This window comes from Trichechus manatus, unplaced genomic scaffold (genome assembly GCF_000243295.1).
Source record: "Trichechus manatus latirostris isolate Lorelei unplaced genomic scaffold, TriManLat1.0 scaffold00011, whole genome shotgun sequence".
Taxonomy (NCBI): Eukaryota; Metazoa; Chordata; class Mammalia; order Sirenia; family Trichechidae; genus Trichechus; species Trichechus manatus.
The window spans coordinates 10,139,510-10,158,949 of record NW_004443947.1 but is presented as its reverse complement, the minus strand read 5'-3'; the positions used below and the strand labels follow the sequence as shown (position 1 = coordinate 10,158,949).

Sequence of the window (19,440 nt, the reverse complement as noted above, 5' to 3'; positions counted from 1 at the left end):
AATTCGGAAAAGGAGGGTAAGAATGTTTGCAGAACTTGAAGAATATAATCAATATCACTGAATTGTACGTGCAGAATTGTTGAATCGGTATATGTTCTACTGTGTTTAATCTCAACCACAGCAACAAAAAAAAAAAAAATAATTTCAAAACAAAACAACAACAACAAAAAAAGAAGGCTGAACAGCCTAGATTTCCCACCAAATTCCAACTTCTCTGGGCCTTGGGATATGAACATAGAAAGGCTGGATTCCTAATTTTTTTGATGCTCTGTGGAAGGAGAGGAAGGTAGGAAAAGGAGTTCTTATTTATTAAACACATCCATTTTCTTATATAATTTTCAGAACAGTATGACATAGGTACTAGTAGTCTCATTTTATAAGTCTATCAACTGCTTTCTCAAGGCCACGTAACTAGTATGTGGCAGAGCTGGGATCTGAACCTCTTCTCTAACCCTTACTCCATGCTACATCTTCTCATCCAGAAGCCAGGTTTTTCATCTATGAGCCAGAGCCCTTCTCCATTCCCAGAAGGAGGTGATGTGCTTGTGACAATATCCATAGTTCCCCATGTGACATCAAGGATGATTAATAACACCACCACCATCACCAGGCACTTACAGAGCACTTGCAGTGGGCCAAGCTCTGGGCTGAGCATCTTAAGTTGTTGTTGTTAGCTGCCGTTAAATTGGCCCCTGACTCACGGCAGCCTCATGCACAACAGAAGAAAATGCTGCCCAGTCTTGCACCATCCCATAATTGGTTACAGATCTGACCATTGTGATCCACAGGGTTTTCATTGGCTGATTTTCAGAAGTAGGTTGCCAGGCCGTCTTAGTCTGGAAGTTTCACTGAAAACTTATACCAATACATCATAGCAACACAGAAGCCTCCTGACAGATGAGTGGTGCTGCTCATGAGGTGCATTGGCTGGGAATCGAACTGGGGCTCCCGTATGAAAGGCAAGAATTCTACCACTGAACTACTAATGAACTCTGATCATCTTATAGATACTATTCATTCAGTCCTCACAGAAACCCTGCAAAGTAGCTATCATCCCCATTCTGATGATGCAGAAACTTGGACATAAAATGTTGAGGTAATTTTCCCTAGAAGCAAAGATTACTGGAAAGGAACCAATCCATTTCCATAATTCTACAGTTTAACTTAAAGCAGTAATTTTCAAATTATGTTCCTCCCAGCTTCACTATCCTCTACTACACACACACACACATACTTCAACCAGAGCTCTTTTTCTATTTTATATATTAGATTCCAGGTAAGATTTCCTTTGAACAAAGGATTCTGCTGTTAAAATACTTTGAAAACCACTAGCTTAAAGAAAGAACTCTAAATGGATGTTCTATGGGTTTTACATTTTATCTGAAGAATACAAGTAGTATGGTTTCACTTCCTGCCGCCCAGAAGAGTCCCAGTGTTGGTAATGCTGATCTTTCCTGCCTGGGTTTGCCTTGGAACTCAGGTTCTCCAAGGATGGAAAACAAGTTCAATCCATTGCAAAGTCTGATGTGTCTTGAGGCCCGCTTTGAAACTCTTCAAAGGAGAGGAAGAGAGTTCCTGTAGCTGTACTTCCTCTAACCTGCTTGCATGCATGTGTGCGTGCCATATGAATTAGCTGTATTTACGGTACTGCTAATTAGATGTTCATTTTAATAATAGTTTGTTTGCTCAATGACCTGAGATGCTTCCATATAGTGGAGATTATTTCCTTCTCAAATACATATTTGGGAAGATGACTTTTAACTTGCCACATCAATGAATGCATTTACGTCTTTACTTCCAAAGACATAATTAATAGTGCTTTATTTTGAGAGAATTTTCACATTCTATATTCATGTTCCACTCATATTTGTGAAACAGTCTCCTGGTAACCAACTTTTAGCTTCTACTTCAAATCCACTACTATCGATTCCATTGGATTTACTTGATGAAAACCTGGGCCTCTTCCTTTTCTCCCTCTCCAAAAAATAATAAATAAAATATTTAAAAAGCCAACAAGATCTGGGCACTTCCAGTCATTCCCTCCAACACAAGATGATGAGTATATTTTTGCTTTATCATTTCAGGACTTCCTGATGGAGACATTCATCATGTTCAAGGACCTAATTGGGAAGAACGTGTATCCTGTAGACTGGATGGCCATGAGCATGGTTCAGAACAGGTGAGCTGTCTCCCACTCCCACAGTCACTTTAAAGAACACTGGTGGAGAACAATGGGGATTGTTTCTCCCTGGTGAAAATGAATTAAGGTGTAACAGATCCTTTCTTCCTACATTTAAACCCCAGGGGACTCCTCACCAATATTGAACCTTCTTTTGTTTTTGACTGTTCATGTCTTTTTATATACTGAACTGGCTGCTCAGTTTCTACTTTCTTCATTCTTCAAATACTAGTTAAAATATTATACTTTGTCTACGAAGCCTTCCCTAAATTTTCACAGTAGAAGAGGTTACCCAAAAATAACCGAACCCTTTGCCATCGAGTCAATTCTGACTCATAGCAACCCTATAGGACGGAGTAGAACTATCCCATAGAGTTTCCAAGGAGCACCTGGTGGATTTGAACTGTCGACCTTTTGGTTAGCAGCCGTAGCTCTTAACTACCACACCACCAGGGTTTCAGAGAAGAGTTTAGGGAAGCATTATTGAAAATATATTCTGAGACATATGGTAAAATAAATCAGTTGTTTAATTGTTTAAAGCAATTAAATTGCTTTAAACAGGTTTCTATACTGCAGGACTTCTCCTAGCCTTTAATATGCTAATGTGAATCTCTAAGAAGAGGAGTTAGGATACAGCATTTCACAGACTTATTTGCTTATGGAACCATTTGGTGTGCATGTGTATGTGTATGTGTGTGTATGTATATAATACCTATTGCAGTCTCAAGGAGCCCTGATGGTGCATTGGTTAAAGTGCTCGACTGCAAACCAAAAAGGTCGGCAGTTAGAACCCACCAGCAGTATGCTTCTGTAAAGATTTACAGCCTTGGAAACCCTATGAGGCAGTTCTACCCTGTCCTATAGGGTTGTTATGAGTCAAAACTGACTCCATGGCAATGGATATTTTTGTTTTGTTTTTGGATTGCCTGCTCATGTAATACCAATGTAACCCAAGTATAACTCCGATCCCTCATGGTCCAGCACAACATTAGATAAAAGTCATTATAAGCAATTTCAATCTTTACTGCTGTCTCTCAAATAATATCATTTTACCAAAGCAAAATCCAAATCATAACACTCAGCAATATTCTCTCATGTTCTATTTCTCCATTCCTCTGGTTTTCAATATCTCTCATGCCCCATGGCTTCCCCAAGTGTCTCTCAGAACCTTATTCTCAATTCCTACTCACAAACTTCTTTAAAACTGGATCTTCTTGGCATCTCTCTTTTCTTTCTCTCTCCCTTTCCTTTGGCTTTTTATATTTGTTTTAGGCCTTTCCATGGAAAGATCATCATTCCATTCCAACTTCTAGTTTTATCTCCCTCAACCTATTGCCCTGGTTCTATATAACAAAAGCCAAGCATTGACTGGCCAAGACAGAAGTCTCCCTAGAAAATGGAAGAAGAGAAGAAGTTGAAGAAGCAAAAGCAGATTTCTCTCTGGTGGAAGGAAAAGGTGGAAGACTATAAACATTTATTTATTAATAATTGTATCATTGGATACAGTCTGAGAATTTCTATCTCATGCATGCCTAAGAGCTGACTCCAGTCCCAGGTTGCCTCCATTCCTTACCTTTTTGTCCTCTGGAATACTGCCCTCCCACTACCTGGTTACCTAAGTGCCCAGCCATGTGGCTCCTAGGGGTTTTGGGGCCAGCTTTAAGGGCTGGTAAAGGGGAGGAGAGGTTTGTCAAGGCAGAAAGAAGTGTCAGTATGTGCATGTCTGCTTATGGTGTCAGAGAGCATTCTTAACCTGGGCTAGCCTTGCTCTGCTCTCATCAGGCAGAGTGGGAGGCTGGCCCTTGCAATGATTAAAGTGTTGGTGGGAATTAGGCCCAGGCCCCATCAGGAGTCAGAGGCAGACCCCTCCCTAGCCTTTATGTCTGGACTGACTTCATGGTCCTGTGGCCTTTGCTGTCCCATGAGGCCCTGCATACAGAAGGGCCCCATTTCTTGGTTTAATGCTCTGCTACTGCCGTCTTGAGTTTCTTAACAATTTTTTTTAATAAGGTGCCTTAAATTTGTGTTTTGCAATGAGCCCCACAAACTGTGTAGCTGGGCGCACTTTATGTCAGTGTTCAATCATCTCGGACTGTGGTAGCCACCGCCTCCTAAACTGCATGTAGGTCCCTTCAGTGTTTGCCAGCTGCTCAGTAGTGTCTTGGAGCTTTGCCAAATTCCATGAAGCACCCGGGAGATGCAACACCAGTCATTTCAGCTCACCCTACATTTCAGACACACCCAGCTTCTCACTGTTACCTACCTTCTCATACCTCTGTGACTGCATGAGCCATAGCTCTGCCTGTCTCTCCTCACTTCTAGACTAGACTTGACATGAAAGCATCTTTCAAATCCTTGACCATTTAATCCCTCCTTTGTGGATCCTTCTAGGACTCTCTCATGGTAGGACAATGTGTTCCCTCATCTGTGCTTCCATTGTTGTTATTAGCTGTCATCGAGTCAGCTCTGACTCATGGCGACTCCATGTACAATGGAATAAAACATTACCAATCCTGCACTATCTTCAAGATCATTGGTACGCTTGAGTCCATTGTTGTGGCTATTGTGTCACACGTGCCCCCATTACAGCACTTACCCCATTGTCCTATAATTGTTTCTTCACATGGCTGTTTCTACCACTAGAGAATGAGCTTCTTGAGGGCAAGCATCATGTCTGCTCTATCTCTGTGCTTCCAAATTCGTAAGACGGAGCCTGACATTCATAAATGTGCATAATTAATTCTGCGTATTCAACAGGTACTTACTTACTGATTAGGACTTTTAAAGAAATCCAATTCAAACTTGCCTAGCCAAAAAGAGAATTTATTGACTCAGGTAACTAAAAAATCCCAGAGGTATGGGTTTAGGCATGGATGTATCTAGGTGCTCAACAGTGTTGTAAGGAATCTATGTCTCTACCTCTGCTTTTATGTCTTTTGGCTTCATTCTCAGGGAGATGCTCCCTCTGTGGTGGGAAAAGTGGGCTCCAGAAGTTTTAGATATATATCTTGTTAGATTAGCAACCCCAATGGAAAGAAAGAGCCTCTTCTTCAAAAGGCCCACCAAAAGTCCCCAGGCTAATCTCCAAAGGTCTGGTGTAAGCTATATCCATTAACCTCTGTGGCCAGCAAAATGAAATATGCTATTTGGTCAGGCTTGAGTCATGACCCACTTTTGGAACCGGGGGTGTGTGGTCAGTTCTAGCTAAACCACAAAGCCTGGGAGCAAGGGGGAGGTATGAGGGATAGTTCTCCAAAGGGAAATCAAAAAGTTGCTGCCAGAAGTAGGAATGGGTGAAGTGCAGGCAAATGCACAGATGTCCACCACTGATATTAGGGCCCGGGGAATGGGAGCCCAGAGGTGCTGGAGCCCCGGCCAGGCCAGCTTCCCCTTCTGAGCTGCAGACACAGTCGTTCTGGAGGAGACATGGGCTGATCCTCAGGGGAGTGCTTTGCAGGCAGGTCCCCTCCTGAAATCCCAGCTCGCTACAGACTTTAGTCATTTTGAGTATAGGCCCCCAGAGATGACATGATAATCTTTGCTTCTCTGTATCTAGAAAATTAGAATATAATTTTCTAAGAGACTGAAGAAAATGGAATTGTCTCTTAAATAAAAACATTTGTATCTCTTAAAGATATGCTGAGTACTTTAGTCTTCATGTTAAATAAAAGTTAGGTTCTCAGGAGCACAGCTTTCAGACTCCTTAATTGTCCCTTTCTTGGAGCCTTGTTATCCTGATCTGTAAAATGGGGAATAATAATAGCCTCCATGTCGTGGGGTTTTGCATGCGTGTGTGAGAGGGTAAACTGCGTTATTATCACACTGCGTGGTACCTAAGAGAATGTAGTAAGAGCTGGTGTTACCATCACCAGGTAAATACAAAACACTTAGCCTTGGAGTAGTAAAGCATGCGCCTAATGCTCTGCTGCTAACTGAAAGGTTGGCAGTTCAAGTTCATCCAGAGGCATCTTGGAAGAAAGGCCTGGCAATCTCCTTCTGAAAATCAGCCATTGAAAGTCCCATGGAGCACAGTTCTACTCCGACACAAATGCAGTTGCCATGAGTCAGAGCTGACTTGACGGCAGCTGGTACTGGTAATGTCAGAAAAGAGGATTATTTTTCTCCTTGCAGACACGTAGCTGAGTTTGTAGCATTTCCTTCATCTTCAGGCTATAATAGGTCTCTGGATGGTGCATACCCTTTGCAGTTGACTACTAACCTAAGGTTTGGTGGTTTGAACCCACTCAACAACACCATGGAAGAAAGGCCTGGGGATCTGCCTCTGTAAAGATGACAGCAAAGAAAACCACATGTGGTAGTTCTACTCTGTAGCACATGTAGTTGCCGTGAGTCAGAGTCAACTCAATGGCAACAGATTTTTTTTTTTTTTTTTTGGTTCAGATGATCCCTTACATTTATGAAGCACTTGAAATTTTTCCACTGTTTTTGCATTTTGTGTGATATTATAATAGCTAAAATTTATTAAGTGCTTTGATCCATCACTGTTATAAATGCTTTACATGAATGAGCTCATTTAATCCTTGCAACAACTTTGCTATGTAGCCCCAGTGTAATCCCCATTTTATATATAAGGAAATTGAGGTCCAGGATAGATAAGTAACTTGCTCCGTATTGCATTGCTAATAAGAAGCAGAGAGATCATTTGATCAGAGCCCAGGCCCTTAACCTCTACTGCTTTTTACCAGTGACCCCATGTGTGTCAGAGCTGTACTCCAGAGGGTTTTTAATGGCTGATTTTTCAGAAGTAGATCACCAGTTCTTTCTTCGAAGACGCCTCTGAATCAGCTCAAACCTCCAACCTTTCGGTTAGCTGAGTGCTTTAACTGTTTGCACCACCCAGGGACTCCAACCTGTACCTCTACACCCTGTAAATAATGAGGCTCGTATAAGCAGCTGCATTTACATATGTGTTGAGGCCCAAAGAGGTGAAATGACTTGACCACGGTCATCCAGCTAGTTAGTGGACGATTTCCTCATAATTTGGACAAACAGAACATGTACCATAACTTAACCCAGACCTGTATTCCCCAAACCGCCATTTTCTTTCTCCAAAAATACCTAACCCAGGTTTGACTCATGCATGTGACAAAGGGGCACTTCGCTTGTGGGCTACTTTATACCTTATACCTAACTTCCTTTCTCTCCTCTCTTCCTTCCCTCTCACCCTCCCTCTCTCTGTTACGCTCTTTCTCTGTCATTATTATTTATGTTATTATAATTTATCTGCTTTTATAATTTCTCTATTACCACTTCTGATTTATGTATGCATGTATTATTATTTGTATATTATTTACTTATTTGCTCGTTGGAGGAGGGGCTGGGGTTTTCCCAATTTGAATGTCTCCCAGCTGTGTACTGTTTGTGTATGCAGACATAGTACATGTCTACTCCAAGAAATGCTTCCTGTTAGAGCATTTTTCTTTTTGGTAAGATGCAGCATTTGGTAGGATCTGATTTACGTGACTGGCTAATTTTTAAATGGTAAAGTTCTTTACAATGCTGTAAATTAACAAAATTGTGCCTAAGAACCTCTTTTTTTTTTTTTTTTCCTTATTGTGTGGTATTATAATAGCTAAATCTGTGGCTTGATCTAGAAATCCAGCATTCTGAGGGGGCTTGGAGATTTATACAAATCCTAAAGCCTCTCTAAGTGCAACCAACCAACAAATATTTATTCAGCATCTAGGTATCCAGGGCTCTAGGGAGTGCGTGGACCCATTTAAGCCACAGTCCCAGAACACAGGGGGCTTATAGCCTGATCGGGGGATACAGTAAATGTGCCCAAACAGAGATGGTGAAGTGCCATGGTCACTGCAGTGAGTTCAGAGGACAGGGACCGGAGGCAGCACAGAAGTTTGAACTTACAACTGCCTGGGTTCAAATCCTGCCTCCACCATTTACCAGTCATGTGACCTTGGGTTGGACTCAGTTTTCCTCACCATAAAATGGGCTTAATAATAATAATACCTGTGACAGAGGATTTTTGTGGGGACCAAAATGAAATAATATGTATAAGTTTGTTGGAAGAGTGATTGGCACGTAGCAAGCACTTCATAAATGTTAGCTATTGTTTTTATTTTTACATTCCTGTAGTCTAGGAATATTTATAATGTTTCACAGAAGATGCACACCTGGGCTGTATCTTGTCTACCTTTGTCAATGCCACATCTCAAGGAGTAGTATAGTCTCAGACACGTAGCAGGGTTATAGTAGCTGACACCACTTCCCCTTCCTCCGTCCTACCTTCATCGGTAGATTGTTGCCCTGGAGTTGACTCCAGCTCAGAGACCTTATGTATAACAGAATGAAACGTTGCCTGATCCTGTGTCGTCCTCATGTGTCACCAGCACGTTCGAGTTTATCCTTGCGCCTATTGTGCACACCCATCCCACCGAGGGTCTCCCGTGCCCTGATTGTTCCCCCATGTCTTAGTTATCTAGTGCTGCTTAAACAGAAATCCCACAAGCGGATGGTTGTGGCAAACAGAAATTTATTCTCTCACAGTTTAGGAGGCTAGAAGTCTGAAGTCAGTGTGCGGACTCTAGGCAAAGTCTTTCTTTTTCTGTCAGCTGTGGGAGAAGGTTCTTGTCACCAATCTTCCCCTGGTCTAGGAGCTTCTCAGTGCAGGGACCCCGGATCCAAAGGATGCCTTCTGCTCCTGGCTCTTCTTACTTGGTAGTAATGAGGTCCTTCTCCTCTCTGCTCGCATCTTTTATGATTGACTCAAGATTCAACCTACTCCTATAGATTATGTCCTGCCTCGTTAACATAACTGCCTCTAATCCTGCCTCATTAACATTCTAGAGATAGGATTTACAACACATAGGAAAATTACATCAGATCACAAAACGGAGGACAACCACACAATACTGGGAATCATGACCTAGCCAAGTTGATATACATTTTTGGGGGACACAATTCAATCCATAACACACTACTTCAGCAAATAGAATGTCCTCCTCCAGCAACTAATCCCTCTGATGACCTGTCCAAAGCAAGCAATTCAAACAATGTTTTATGTTATCTATAACATTTTCATTGGCTAATTTTCAGAAGTAGATCACCAGGCCTTTTTTCCTAGCCTATCTTAGTCTAGAAGCTCCACTGAAATCTGTCTACCATAAGTGACTTTGCTGGTATTGGAAATACTCGTGGCATAGCTTCCAGCATTATAGCAACGCACAAGCCACCACAGTATGACAAACTGACAGATGGATACCAAAAACAAAAAACAAACAAAAAAAAAAAAAACAGAAAACCAAACCCATTGCCTCTGAGTCAATTCCAACACATAGCAACCCTATAGGACAGAGTAGAACTGCCCCGTAGGGTTTCCAAGGAGCGCCTGGTAGATTAGAACTGCCAGCCTTTTGGTTAGCAGCCCAGCTCTTAACCACTGCACCACCAGGGACAGATGGGTGGTGGACCTTAATTAGTAGTGTAGTCCCCACCTCCCCCAATCCACAATGCCCAGGGGGAGACCTCTTCATGGTTCTTTAGCCAGCACAGCACACCTAATTCTGACGTCCGGCTTGCAGCAGGATTCTGGATCCCAGGAACTCACTGCATCCTGTCTGGAATCCTGAATTCCATGGGAAGTGTCAGAGGGCACCCAGGGCCTAGCCGTGTCCCTGACACTGAGCTGGAATCTGCTGCTTCACTCTAACCTCTTAGGCATGGAGCATTTCATGTGTTGTGAGGGAATCGGCTTAAAGGCTCTAGAAGAATGGATTTCTTGGTGCCAGAAAGGGAGAGATAAGAGCTCCCTTTTCCTTGCCAGCTCTTTAATTTCCATCTTACAGCTTTAACCAGTGGAATCAACTACATCCCATGATTCACAGTGGAAGGGGAATGGGATTCAGAGGGGCCCTCTCCCTCCCTTGATGATTCTCACTCAAAAGGGAATGCCCACCTGCTGTTCCCTTTTAATTCACATTGTGCAGCCTATGGACATTGGTGGGTGCCATGTAGTCACATCTTGGCGTATTATCAGCGCTGGATCCTCCTGCTGTCGGGCAGTTAATGATAACTATAACAATAACAATGGGGGCAGTAGTGGTTCAGTGGTAGAATTCTCACTTGCCATGTGAGAGACCCAGGTTTGATCCCAGCCAATGCATCTCATGTGCAGCCACCACCCATCTGTCAGTAGAGGCTTGTGTATGGCTATGACACTGAACAGGTCTTAGTGGAGCTTGCAGACAAAGATGAACTAGAAAGGCCTGGCAATCTACTTCAAGCATCAGCCAATGAAAACCCCATGAAGCACAACAATCTGATCCACAACTCATCATTGGGGATGGCCCAGGACTGGACAGTGTTTCATTCCTTTGTGCACGGGGTCATCCTGAGTCGGGGGCAACTCAATGGCAGCTAACAACAACTGGTATTTATTGAGGATGTCTATGTACTGAGGGACCGGGCCACGGACTTCATCTACTATGTCTTGTTTAATCTTCACACACAGCTCATTTTACAGATGAGGACGTTGAGATTCACAGACATCAAGCAAGGTCAGGGCACTGAAGAGTGGCCAGGTGGGCATGTGACCCGGGCAGGCTTGCTCCAGCACCTGCAGGTGTCTGCGTGAGGTTTCCATCCTGGGTCCAGCCCAGGGAGTGGTGCATATGGTGTCTTTGGGCTTAATCAGGAGGCATCACGTAGACACTCTTAGCTGCCTCAGGTAATGAGGATCTGCTCTGTGATGTGAGTTGTTGTTGTTGTTGTTAGGTGCTGTTGAGTAAGTTCTGACTCCTAGCAACCCTGTGTACAGCAGAACGAAACACTGCCCAGTCCTGTGCCATCCTTGCAATCGTTGCTATGCTTGAGCCCATTGTTGCGGCCACTGTGTCAGTCCATCTCACTGAGGGTCTTCCTCTTTTTCGCTGACCGTCTACAAGCATGATGTCCTTCTCCAGGGACTGATCCCTCCTGATACCATGTCCAAAGTATGTGAGATGTAGTCTCGCCATCCTTGCTTCTAAGGAGGATTCTGTGAGGCTTGTGATATGAGAGGAAGTAGGAAATAGAGGATCGGAGCCAGTGGCAAGCAGAGCAATTTTCAGGATGCAAATGGGGGTTGGTCCCTCCTTCTGCCACCTTCTCCCCACTCATAGCAGCTGACTCTCTGTTCCCTGCCCTCTTGCACATGGCTTCTGCTTCCCCACAGACTCATCTGCTCCTGGCTTCTACTCAAGGCCCTCCCTCTCTTTGTGTTCTTCTGCTGCTGGCCCGTTGCTGCTCCATTGCATTCTCTCTAGCTGCACTGCTTTGGGACTGCTGAAAAGGATTTGATCTACTACTACCTGGCCGTGGGTGCTCCCGTTGGGAAGAACTCTTGCATAGGACGGCCCACAGGCTGAGGCCAGCCCATAAAGACTGTCTGACTCAAGTACTGGTCCTCGACCCTGTGGGCTGTGGTCAAGGCAGCAGGATGATGTGGAACAAAGTGAGAAGGGGCTCTGTGCATGGTGGACATGCTTAGGAGCATGTCCAGCTCTGATCTTCAAAGGAGCCAATATATCTTTGTGATTCATTGCAAAGGCTTTAGAGAAAAATCAAGCTTGAGATTGGGCCTGGACTCTGACACTTATTAGCTATGTGAATATGATAAAATTGACCTTTCCAAAGCTCAGTTTCCTCATCTAGTTAATGAGTATAACAATAATAACTACTCCAATTTGTGAAATTATGTCTGTAGAGCACTTAGCACAGAGCATATAAATGTGAACTAGCGATGTTTCTATCACTGTGGTTCTTAATAAAATGAGCTCATAGTTTGGACTGAAGAGAGTTATAGAGATTTCCTTATGGACAGAATAGCACAGTAGTTAAGTATCTAGGCTGTAAAAGCAGAATACCTATGTTTAAATTATTGTTCTCCATGTACTGGCTGTGTCATTGGGAGAGTTACCTAAAGTCACATCTCTAAAATGGAAGCAATACCTAATTCACAGACTTAATGTGAGAGTTAAAAGAAAGAAAGAAAAGAATCCATGTAAATCACTTATCACAGAGCCTAGCACATAGTCACCCCTTGATAACTGTGGCTGTGATTTTTATTGATCATAGCCTGCTAAACATTGAAGATGAGATGCAGAAAGCATTAGGTGGAGATTTGATAATAAATATTGTTTTCTGCAGTGCAAGTTCATTGTCAATGAGAGTGACAGAAAGAGTTGAGTGTGTGTTCATTCCAATCCACTTCATCTTGTTATCCTTAGGCTTTAAGCACAATTATTAAAATAAAAAGAAAGAAGGAAAAGGAAGGACGGAACAAAGGAAGAAAAGAAGGAAAATGCGAGGGGAGAAAGGCCTATATTTCCAAACCCAAACCCAAACTTTAGTAATATTCTGATTCCCAGAGTATAGCTATGGAAGAATCCAGAGAGGGGAAGGAGCCTTGATTTATGTCCCCCATATCCTACCTGCCGGCCAATCCCCGTCATTAGCATGGGGCTGAGCAATTCTTGGTCATTGGACTTCCGCTGAGAACCAGAGACAGGTTTAGACTGCCAACCAAAATAATGACTGGTAATGGAACTGCCGATAGCTTTGTTGCTGCTAAGAATGTGTAAAAACCTCTCTTTTTGGTATTGTATTAGAGATTCGGAGAGGTCTGTACATAATACGACAGCCACTCAGTACATTTCCATCTGGAGAATCAGATAACTAATCTTTTAGAAAAAAAGATAGTTTTTTTTTTTCCCCCAAAGGTATATTAGCAGGTGGCAGAAGAGCAAAACCCAAGAAATCTTACTTTGTGACAACCTGATGGGGTGGCAGATTTAGTGGGATTTTTATTTCTGCCTTCACGTGGTCCTGCCTGCCTCAAAACTGGTTGCTGGCTTCTCCTTGTCCTCTGTCTATTTTGCTGTCTACTCCTGTACTTGCCTTTGGAAGCAGAATGAAGTGATCCAAAGGATTTGAACCAGCCATAGCTACCATGTTGTTATTGTCCCCATGTGCCAGGCACTGTGCTCTCACTTGCCACGCATTTGCCCATTAAACCCTGCTATTTCACAAATGAGGAAACTGAGACCTCAGAGGCAGGTGTTCATGTGTCTCAAATCTGCACAGCTAGAAAGGCAAAGCCAAAAATCATATCCAATTGTGTGTGTGTGCGTGTGTGTCTGCATCCTGTGCTCCCAATGCCAGGATGCACTGCCTTCTTTGTTCAACATACATTAAGTGTTTAATGAACACCTGACCCAGCACTCCTAACAGACAATGCCCAGTGTAGCAGATGCTATAGGTGCCCTTCCTACACTCTTAGAAAAAAAAACAAAAACAGTTGCCATCAAGTCAACTCAGACTCATAGCGGCCCCTTGTGTGTCAGAGTAGAACTGTGCTCCATAGAGTTTTCAATGGCTGATTTTTTTAAGTAGATCACCAAGCCTTTCTTATGAGGTGCCTCTGGGTGGACTTGAACCTCCAGCTGTTTGATTAGCAGCCGAACACATATATCAGTTGCATCACCCAGGGATTCCTCCTATACTCTGAGCCCACCCAAAATAGACCTGCAGTTTCAGTGGATGTTTCGCGTGCATCCTGAGGGCTTCCTACCCCTGCCTTTCTCTTAACTTTCTCTGGCTGCAGGAGAGCACAAGGCCTACCTGCAGGGCAGGCCAGAAGCATCAGAGACTTAATGCCCATTGGAGCAACTTTCAAACAGCCCAACTTCCTCATCCTGGAGGGGATACCTGTGAGGTGGAGGTGCCTTCTATACAGTCTGTCTCAAGTAGACTTGAGAAGCAGTAACCTGCTCATCAACACTTCCTTTATTGCTTCCCATTCTGTCTCAGGTAGGGCCAATAGGTGTTTTCACTAGGCCGGCCACTCCATAGACAAATAGTTACTGATTGTCCACTGCTAATCAAAAGTGATAGACAGTGGTACGAGTAAGATCAGGTGTCTGCCCTCTAAGATTTTACAAACACACACACGCAATGGAGACTTGGCTGCACTTGGACACATGGCAGTTAGGAAGATACTGTGAAATCCAGGAGAGAAATGATGGTGCCCTGGGTCAGGTTGTTGTTGGTGGCTGCTTCTTGTCCTCTATCTTTCCATTTTGGAGTGATGAAAAGTAGTCAAATCTGGATGTATTTTTGAAGTAGAGCCAGTAGGATTTGCTGACAGACCGGGTATTGGATGTGAGAGAAAGAGAAAAGTCAAGGATGATACCAAGGTTTTTTGCTTGTTTGTTTCCCCTGAGCAATTGGGAGAATAGAGTTGTTCTTCATTGAAATGGGAAGACCATAGAGAGAACTATTGGGGGGGGGGTATTAAAAAACTCAGTGCTGTCAAGTCAACTATGACTCCTGGTGGCCCCATGTGTGTTGGAGTAGAACTGTGCTAAATAAGGTTTTCAGTGGCTGATATTTTGGAAATAGATTCCCAGGCCCTTCTGAGGCACCACTGAGTGGGCTGAAACCTCCACCCTTTAGGTTAGCAGCTGAACATTAAGTTTATACCACCCTTAGTGTTTGACATATTAAGTTTGAGATGCCTATTAGTCATCCAAGTGGGGATGTAGAGAGCTGGACTACAAGCCTGGAATTCAGGGGAGAGGTCAGGGATAGAGATATAAATCTAGGAGTCAAAAGCATGTAGATGGGAGAGTGGATGAGATCATGGAGGGAGCTTCTGATCCCAAGGGAAGTACAGTCCAGTGGTGGAGACAGATGTTATTGAGTCACACAAATGAATCATCCTAGACCGTAATGAATACTGGAAGGGACATTGTAATGACTATCCTTTGAAGGACACAAAGATGTAGCAGATCCTGCCCTAAAGAAGCTCATAGTCCAAAAAAGTAGTTTCTCCATTCAAATAGTAGAATGTAAAATGTGGGAGTAAGAGAGGTACAGGAACCAACTTCAAAGATTGAGACGTGGCAGAAATCACCTAAGGCTAGGGAGAATGGTTAAAGACTTCATGAAGGAGGACGCTTTTGATCTGGACCATGAGGCATAGGCAGAATTTTGACACTCAAAGATGAGAAGGAGCGGGATAGTCTATACAAAGAAAGAGCATGTACTCAGGAAACTGAGAAGTACAGGGTTATAGTGAGAAATGAGCCTGGAAAGAAAGGTCGGGGTCTGTCTTACTTTCCTAGTATTGCTGTGACAGTAATACTACAAGTGGGTTACTTTAAAAAACAAATCTGGTTTCTCATAGTTCTGGAGGCTAAGAGTACAAATCAGGGTCTAAGGCCATGTTGATTCCTTTCTTGTCAGTAGTCCTGGCATTCCTTGTCTTGTAGACCATCCTCACATGGTGTCTGTCTTCTGTGTCTGTATCTCTGTGTCTAAACTGCTCTTTTTATAACTCACAGGTGATTAGGTTTAGGACACACCCTACCCTGGGATGGCCTCATTAACATAACAAAGAAGACTCTATTTCCATAGGGGATTACCCACAGGTAATGCGTTGTGATTCCAACATGTATTTTGGGGAACACAATTCAATCCATAACAGAGTCCAGTCATGGACAGCATTGACTGTCAAGTGAAAGAGTTTCGACATACCCTGTGGGCAGTAGGGAGCCACTGAAGTAGGTGGTTGATGTGACTGGAGCTGTCCCTCAGGGCAAGGTGCTTCTGAGGTTGAAGGGACAAGAGATTAGGAGGCTGCAAGAGCAGTTGGTAGGGCTTAGCAGTGAGGAAGGAGACGGATAGGAAGACATTTAAGGAGAAACGCAAGTTGACAACAGATCCTAGAATGTTGACTATGCATAATATTTGACCAGTATTGCCACTCCAAGGAGAAAACTGGAGATGAGTACAAGCTGTACATAGAAGGGTGATCATTAGACCATCGCTTATAACAGAAAATGCTGAGAAACAACGTACAGAGTCATCAATGAGAAACCAGTAAAATACACTGCAATCCATCCACACAGTGGAATGTTCCTCAGTGATTAAAAAGGATGATGTATATTTGTGTTCATTGGCATGGAAGGAACACCACAATTTATTGTTGAGTGAAAAAGGCAGGCTATGAAACAGCATTTTTCGTATGATCTCATTTATCAAAATGATGTACCTAAAATATCATTCGTGTGTATATGTCTAGGGAGACCTTTGAAATTATGTTCATCAAAACCTCAGTGATGGTTTTCCCTAGATGATATGGTCTGTTGTTTGGTGTGTTAGATGATATGGTCTGTTGTTCGTTTTGGGAGAGGGGATTTTTCTTTGTATCTCTCTGGGTGGCATGCATTTTCTGCCATGAGGTTGTAAGATATTAAAAAAAAAAATACAATACAAATTTTCAAAAGGAAATCAAACAGGCAGTTCTCAAATTCTCGCAAGGCAAACATGGCCCCAGGCCTAGAGTGTAAGCAGGTGTTAATCTGGGTTAGCTAACCTTCTGAATCAGCGTTTGGTCTTTGAGCCCCTCCCTGAGGGAGGGTGGGAGAATTTTGGTCTGGAGGAGGGGGAGGGGTGCCTGAGGGAGAGAGCTGAGATGCCCTAGTGACCTTCTCCCTTTTTCCAGGGTCTTCCTGAGAGCTATCAACAAGTTCGCAGAAACCATGAACCAGAAATTTCTGGAACACACGAACTTTGAGTTCCAGGTGAGTGTTGGGCACCAGAGCTGCTCTTGGTGTCCCCTGGGCCAAGTGCTCCCTCAGACCCACCCCAGAGCTCACACAAGGTGTCTCTGGTTTACAGAGAGGGCGTGTGCCGGAGGGAAGTACTCAGGGCTTGGTACCAGGCCCTTGATTAAATAGTCATTAACTGAGCAGGAAAGGCACTCTGGTGGCGCAGTGGTTAAGCGCTTAGCTTCTAAAACAAGGTTTTAGGTTCGAACCCACCAGCTGCTCCCTGGGAGAAGGATATGGAAGTCTGTTTCCATAAAGATTACAGCCTTGGAAACCCTATGGGGCAGTTCTACTCTGTCCTGTAGGGTCCCTGTGAGTTGGAATCAACTCGACTGCAGTGGTTTGGGTTTTTTTTTTTTCGTTTGTTTTAACTGAGCAGCATATGCAAATGTGACTGCTTAACGGATCTGGGGCTAAAGAGGACATGTGCATGCATTCATTGTCAGAGCAGGTGCCGCCTTTTAAAAACGTATCATATTTTCTTTTGTATTCACTGGAGTCTAGAAACACAGCCACTCTTCGACTCTGAAAAATGATTTACAATAAAACTTCCAAGTACAGCTCTGTGGCTTCCTGATTCCTCCAAAAGTCATTTTTAGTGCTCAGCCAAGACTTGGGACCTTGGTGAGATTTTCTATCCCCCAGGTGCCGTCGAGTCAATTCCAACTCATGGCAGCCCCATGGGTGTCAGAGTAGAACCGTGCTTCATAGGGTTTTCAATGGCTGAGTTTTCGGAAGTCAATCACCAGGCCTTTCTCTCGAGCCGTGTTTCTAGGTGGACTTGAGCCTCCAACCTTTCTGTTAGCAGCTTAACAGGTTAATCATCTGTGTCATCTAGGGACTCCTCTGTGTGACTAGGGGGTCTAAGAGCATGCCCCTGGGTCTCACAGGATGACACATCTGCACGAAGTCCAGGCCTAAGAAGAACCAGCTCCTCAAAGCCTTGTGGCAAAGTCCAGATTGCTGCCCCTGGCTGGAGTTGTGAGTGAGAAGGTTCCAGAAGGGCCCCTCCAGGGAAGTCACAGGTCCCCGGGGTCACTTGTAGTGCGAATTTCAGGAATACAAGTCACTGAGCCCAGTGAACCAAAGCCATGGAGCTGTGCATTTGCTCATCTGAGGTGCTAGTTCCTGCTTGAGATTTTGCCACTGGCCAGCTGAGCAACCTCAGGCAAGGAATGGACTGTATCCATGCCTCAGTTGATTCCTCTGTAAAATGCTAACAACACCTGCCCTTTCTACTTCATACCGTTTTTCCAGAACTGGAATGTGCCAAGGTGCTTGCTAGGGCATTTCACTTGAAAGGTCCCATTAGTTTCTGTTCAAATGCTTCCTCTGCAAAGAGGCCACCCTCACTCCTCCCTGAGGTTCCCCCCACACTGCAGTCATTTTGAATCACATTTAGCCTTCTGTTGTCTCTTCATAGCACTCAACACTGTTTGAAATCATCTTCCTTACTGGTCTATATGCATGCTTTCTCCAGCAAGATGGAAGCTTTGTGAGTGCAAAGATCTTGTGCTCACAGGGACTCTGGGTGCTGTGCCTGGAGCATAGTAGGTCTCCTTGGGGAGGTGCTGTCTGGGCTGAGGCCTGAGACCCACCCTACTGGAGAGCACCAGCCTGCAAGTATCTGTTGACCTAAGAGGATGAACGTTATCTTTGAACAAGATCCTCTCACATTACCTTGCATTCACATCAGGCAACTGAGCTATAATATTAACGATAATGAAGGGAGTAAGCCATTTACTGATGGCTTCTGTGTGCCAGATCTCATGAGAAGCACTTTATGGGTATTGTCTTTCTCAGTCTTTGCAACTACCCTACAAGTTAGTTCCTGTTACTATTACTATTGCTATTACTGAAGTCCCTGGGTGGTGCAAACTGTTAATGCACTTGGCTGCTTACCAAAAAGCTGAAGGTTCAAGTTCACCCAGAAGCCGTTCGGAAGAAGGACCAGGCGATCTACTCCTGAAAATATCAGCCATTGAAAACCCTATGGTTTTTTCATTTAGGTTGCAGGAACTAAGAGGCATTGAGTAGATAAGTTGAAGTCACACGTTGTCAGTACAGAGAAGACTAGCACCCAGTGGTGGCTGATGCCAAAGCCCACATGGATAATCATGACTTCACACTCTGTATGGGGTTTCACCACTGCATTGGGCTGAACTGCTGGGCAGGGTCTGGGTTAGAGTTTCTCCCAGCATTATAAACCCTTGATATGGGGGGCGGGGGGAGAACCATGTCACTTTGGCCGTTTTCAGTCAGGAAAGTGTTTGATTCCTTTCCAAACGTGGCCCAGATGCCTGCAGGCTTCATTTACAGGCATGCTCAGGGAAGTTAAGGCCATTGCTTTTCAGAGGAGCAGCTTGGAACAGCACATCTAGCGGCCAGCAGCAGGTTAATGTTTGGGCCGTAAAACTGCAGGCTGGTTTGTTCAACTCTTTGTGTGGACGTTGGCAATTACAGGCCTGGGAGCTGCTTTCCTGGCCCCTGCTCTCCTCCATGGTCTTAGGGGGGCACTTTGCAAGCGAAGCTCAGCTTCATTCCTTCACGCCATTCTTAGGTTTTAGCCTGTTTTCCTGAAAGAAAGTCTGCAGCTGAAAGATGCCCAGAGAAGTGGGTGTTTCATACATG

General features: G+C 44.0%; 1 protein-coding gene across 4 annotated transcripts in view; it reads left to right on the top strand.

The window, feature by feature from the left end:
• Nucleotides 1–19,440, top strand: part of DOCK2 (dedicator of cytokinesis 2) — a 548,036-nt gene that overhangs the window by 423,270 nt on the left and 105,326 nt on the right. For all 4 annotated transcript variants that reach the window (XM_004371215.2, XM_023726512.1, XM_023726513.1 and 1 more), the window contains 2 exons: nucleotides 2,085–2,179; nucleotides 16,704–16,782. In XM_004371215.2, coding sequence (XP_004371272.1) covers nucleotides 2,085–2,179; nucleotides 16,704–16,782 — 174 coding nt within the window. The remainder of the gene's footprint in view (nucleotides 1–2,084; nucleotides 2,180–16,703; nucleotides 16,783–19,440) is intronic.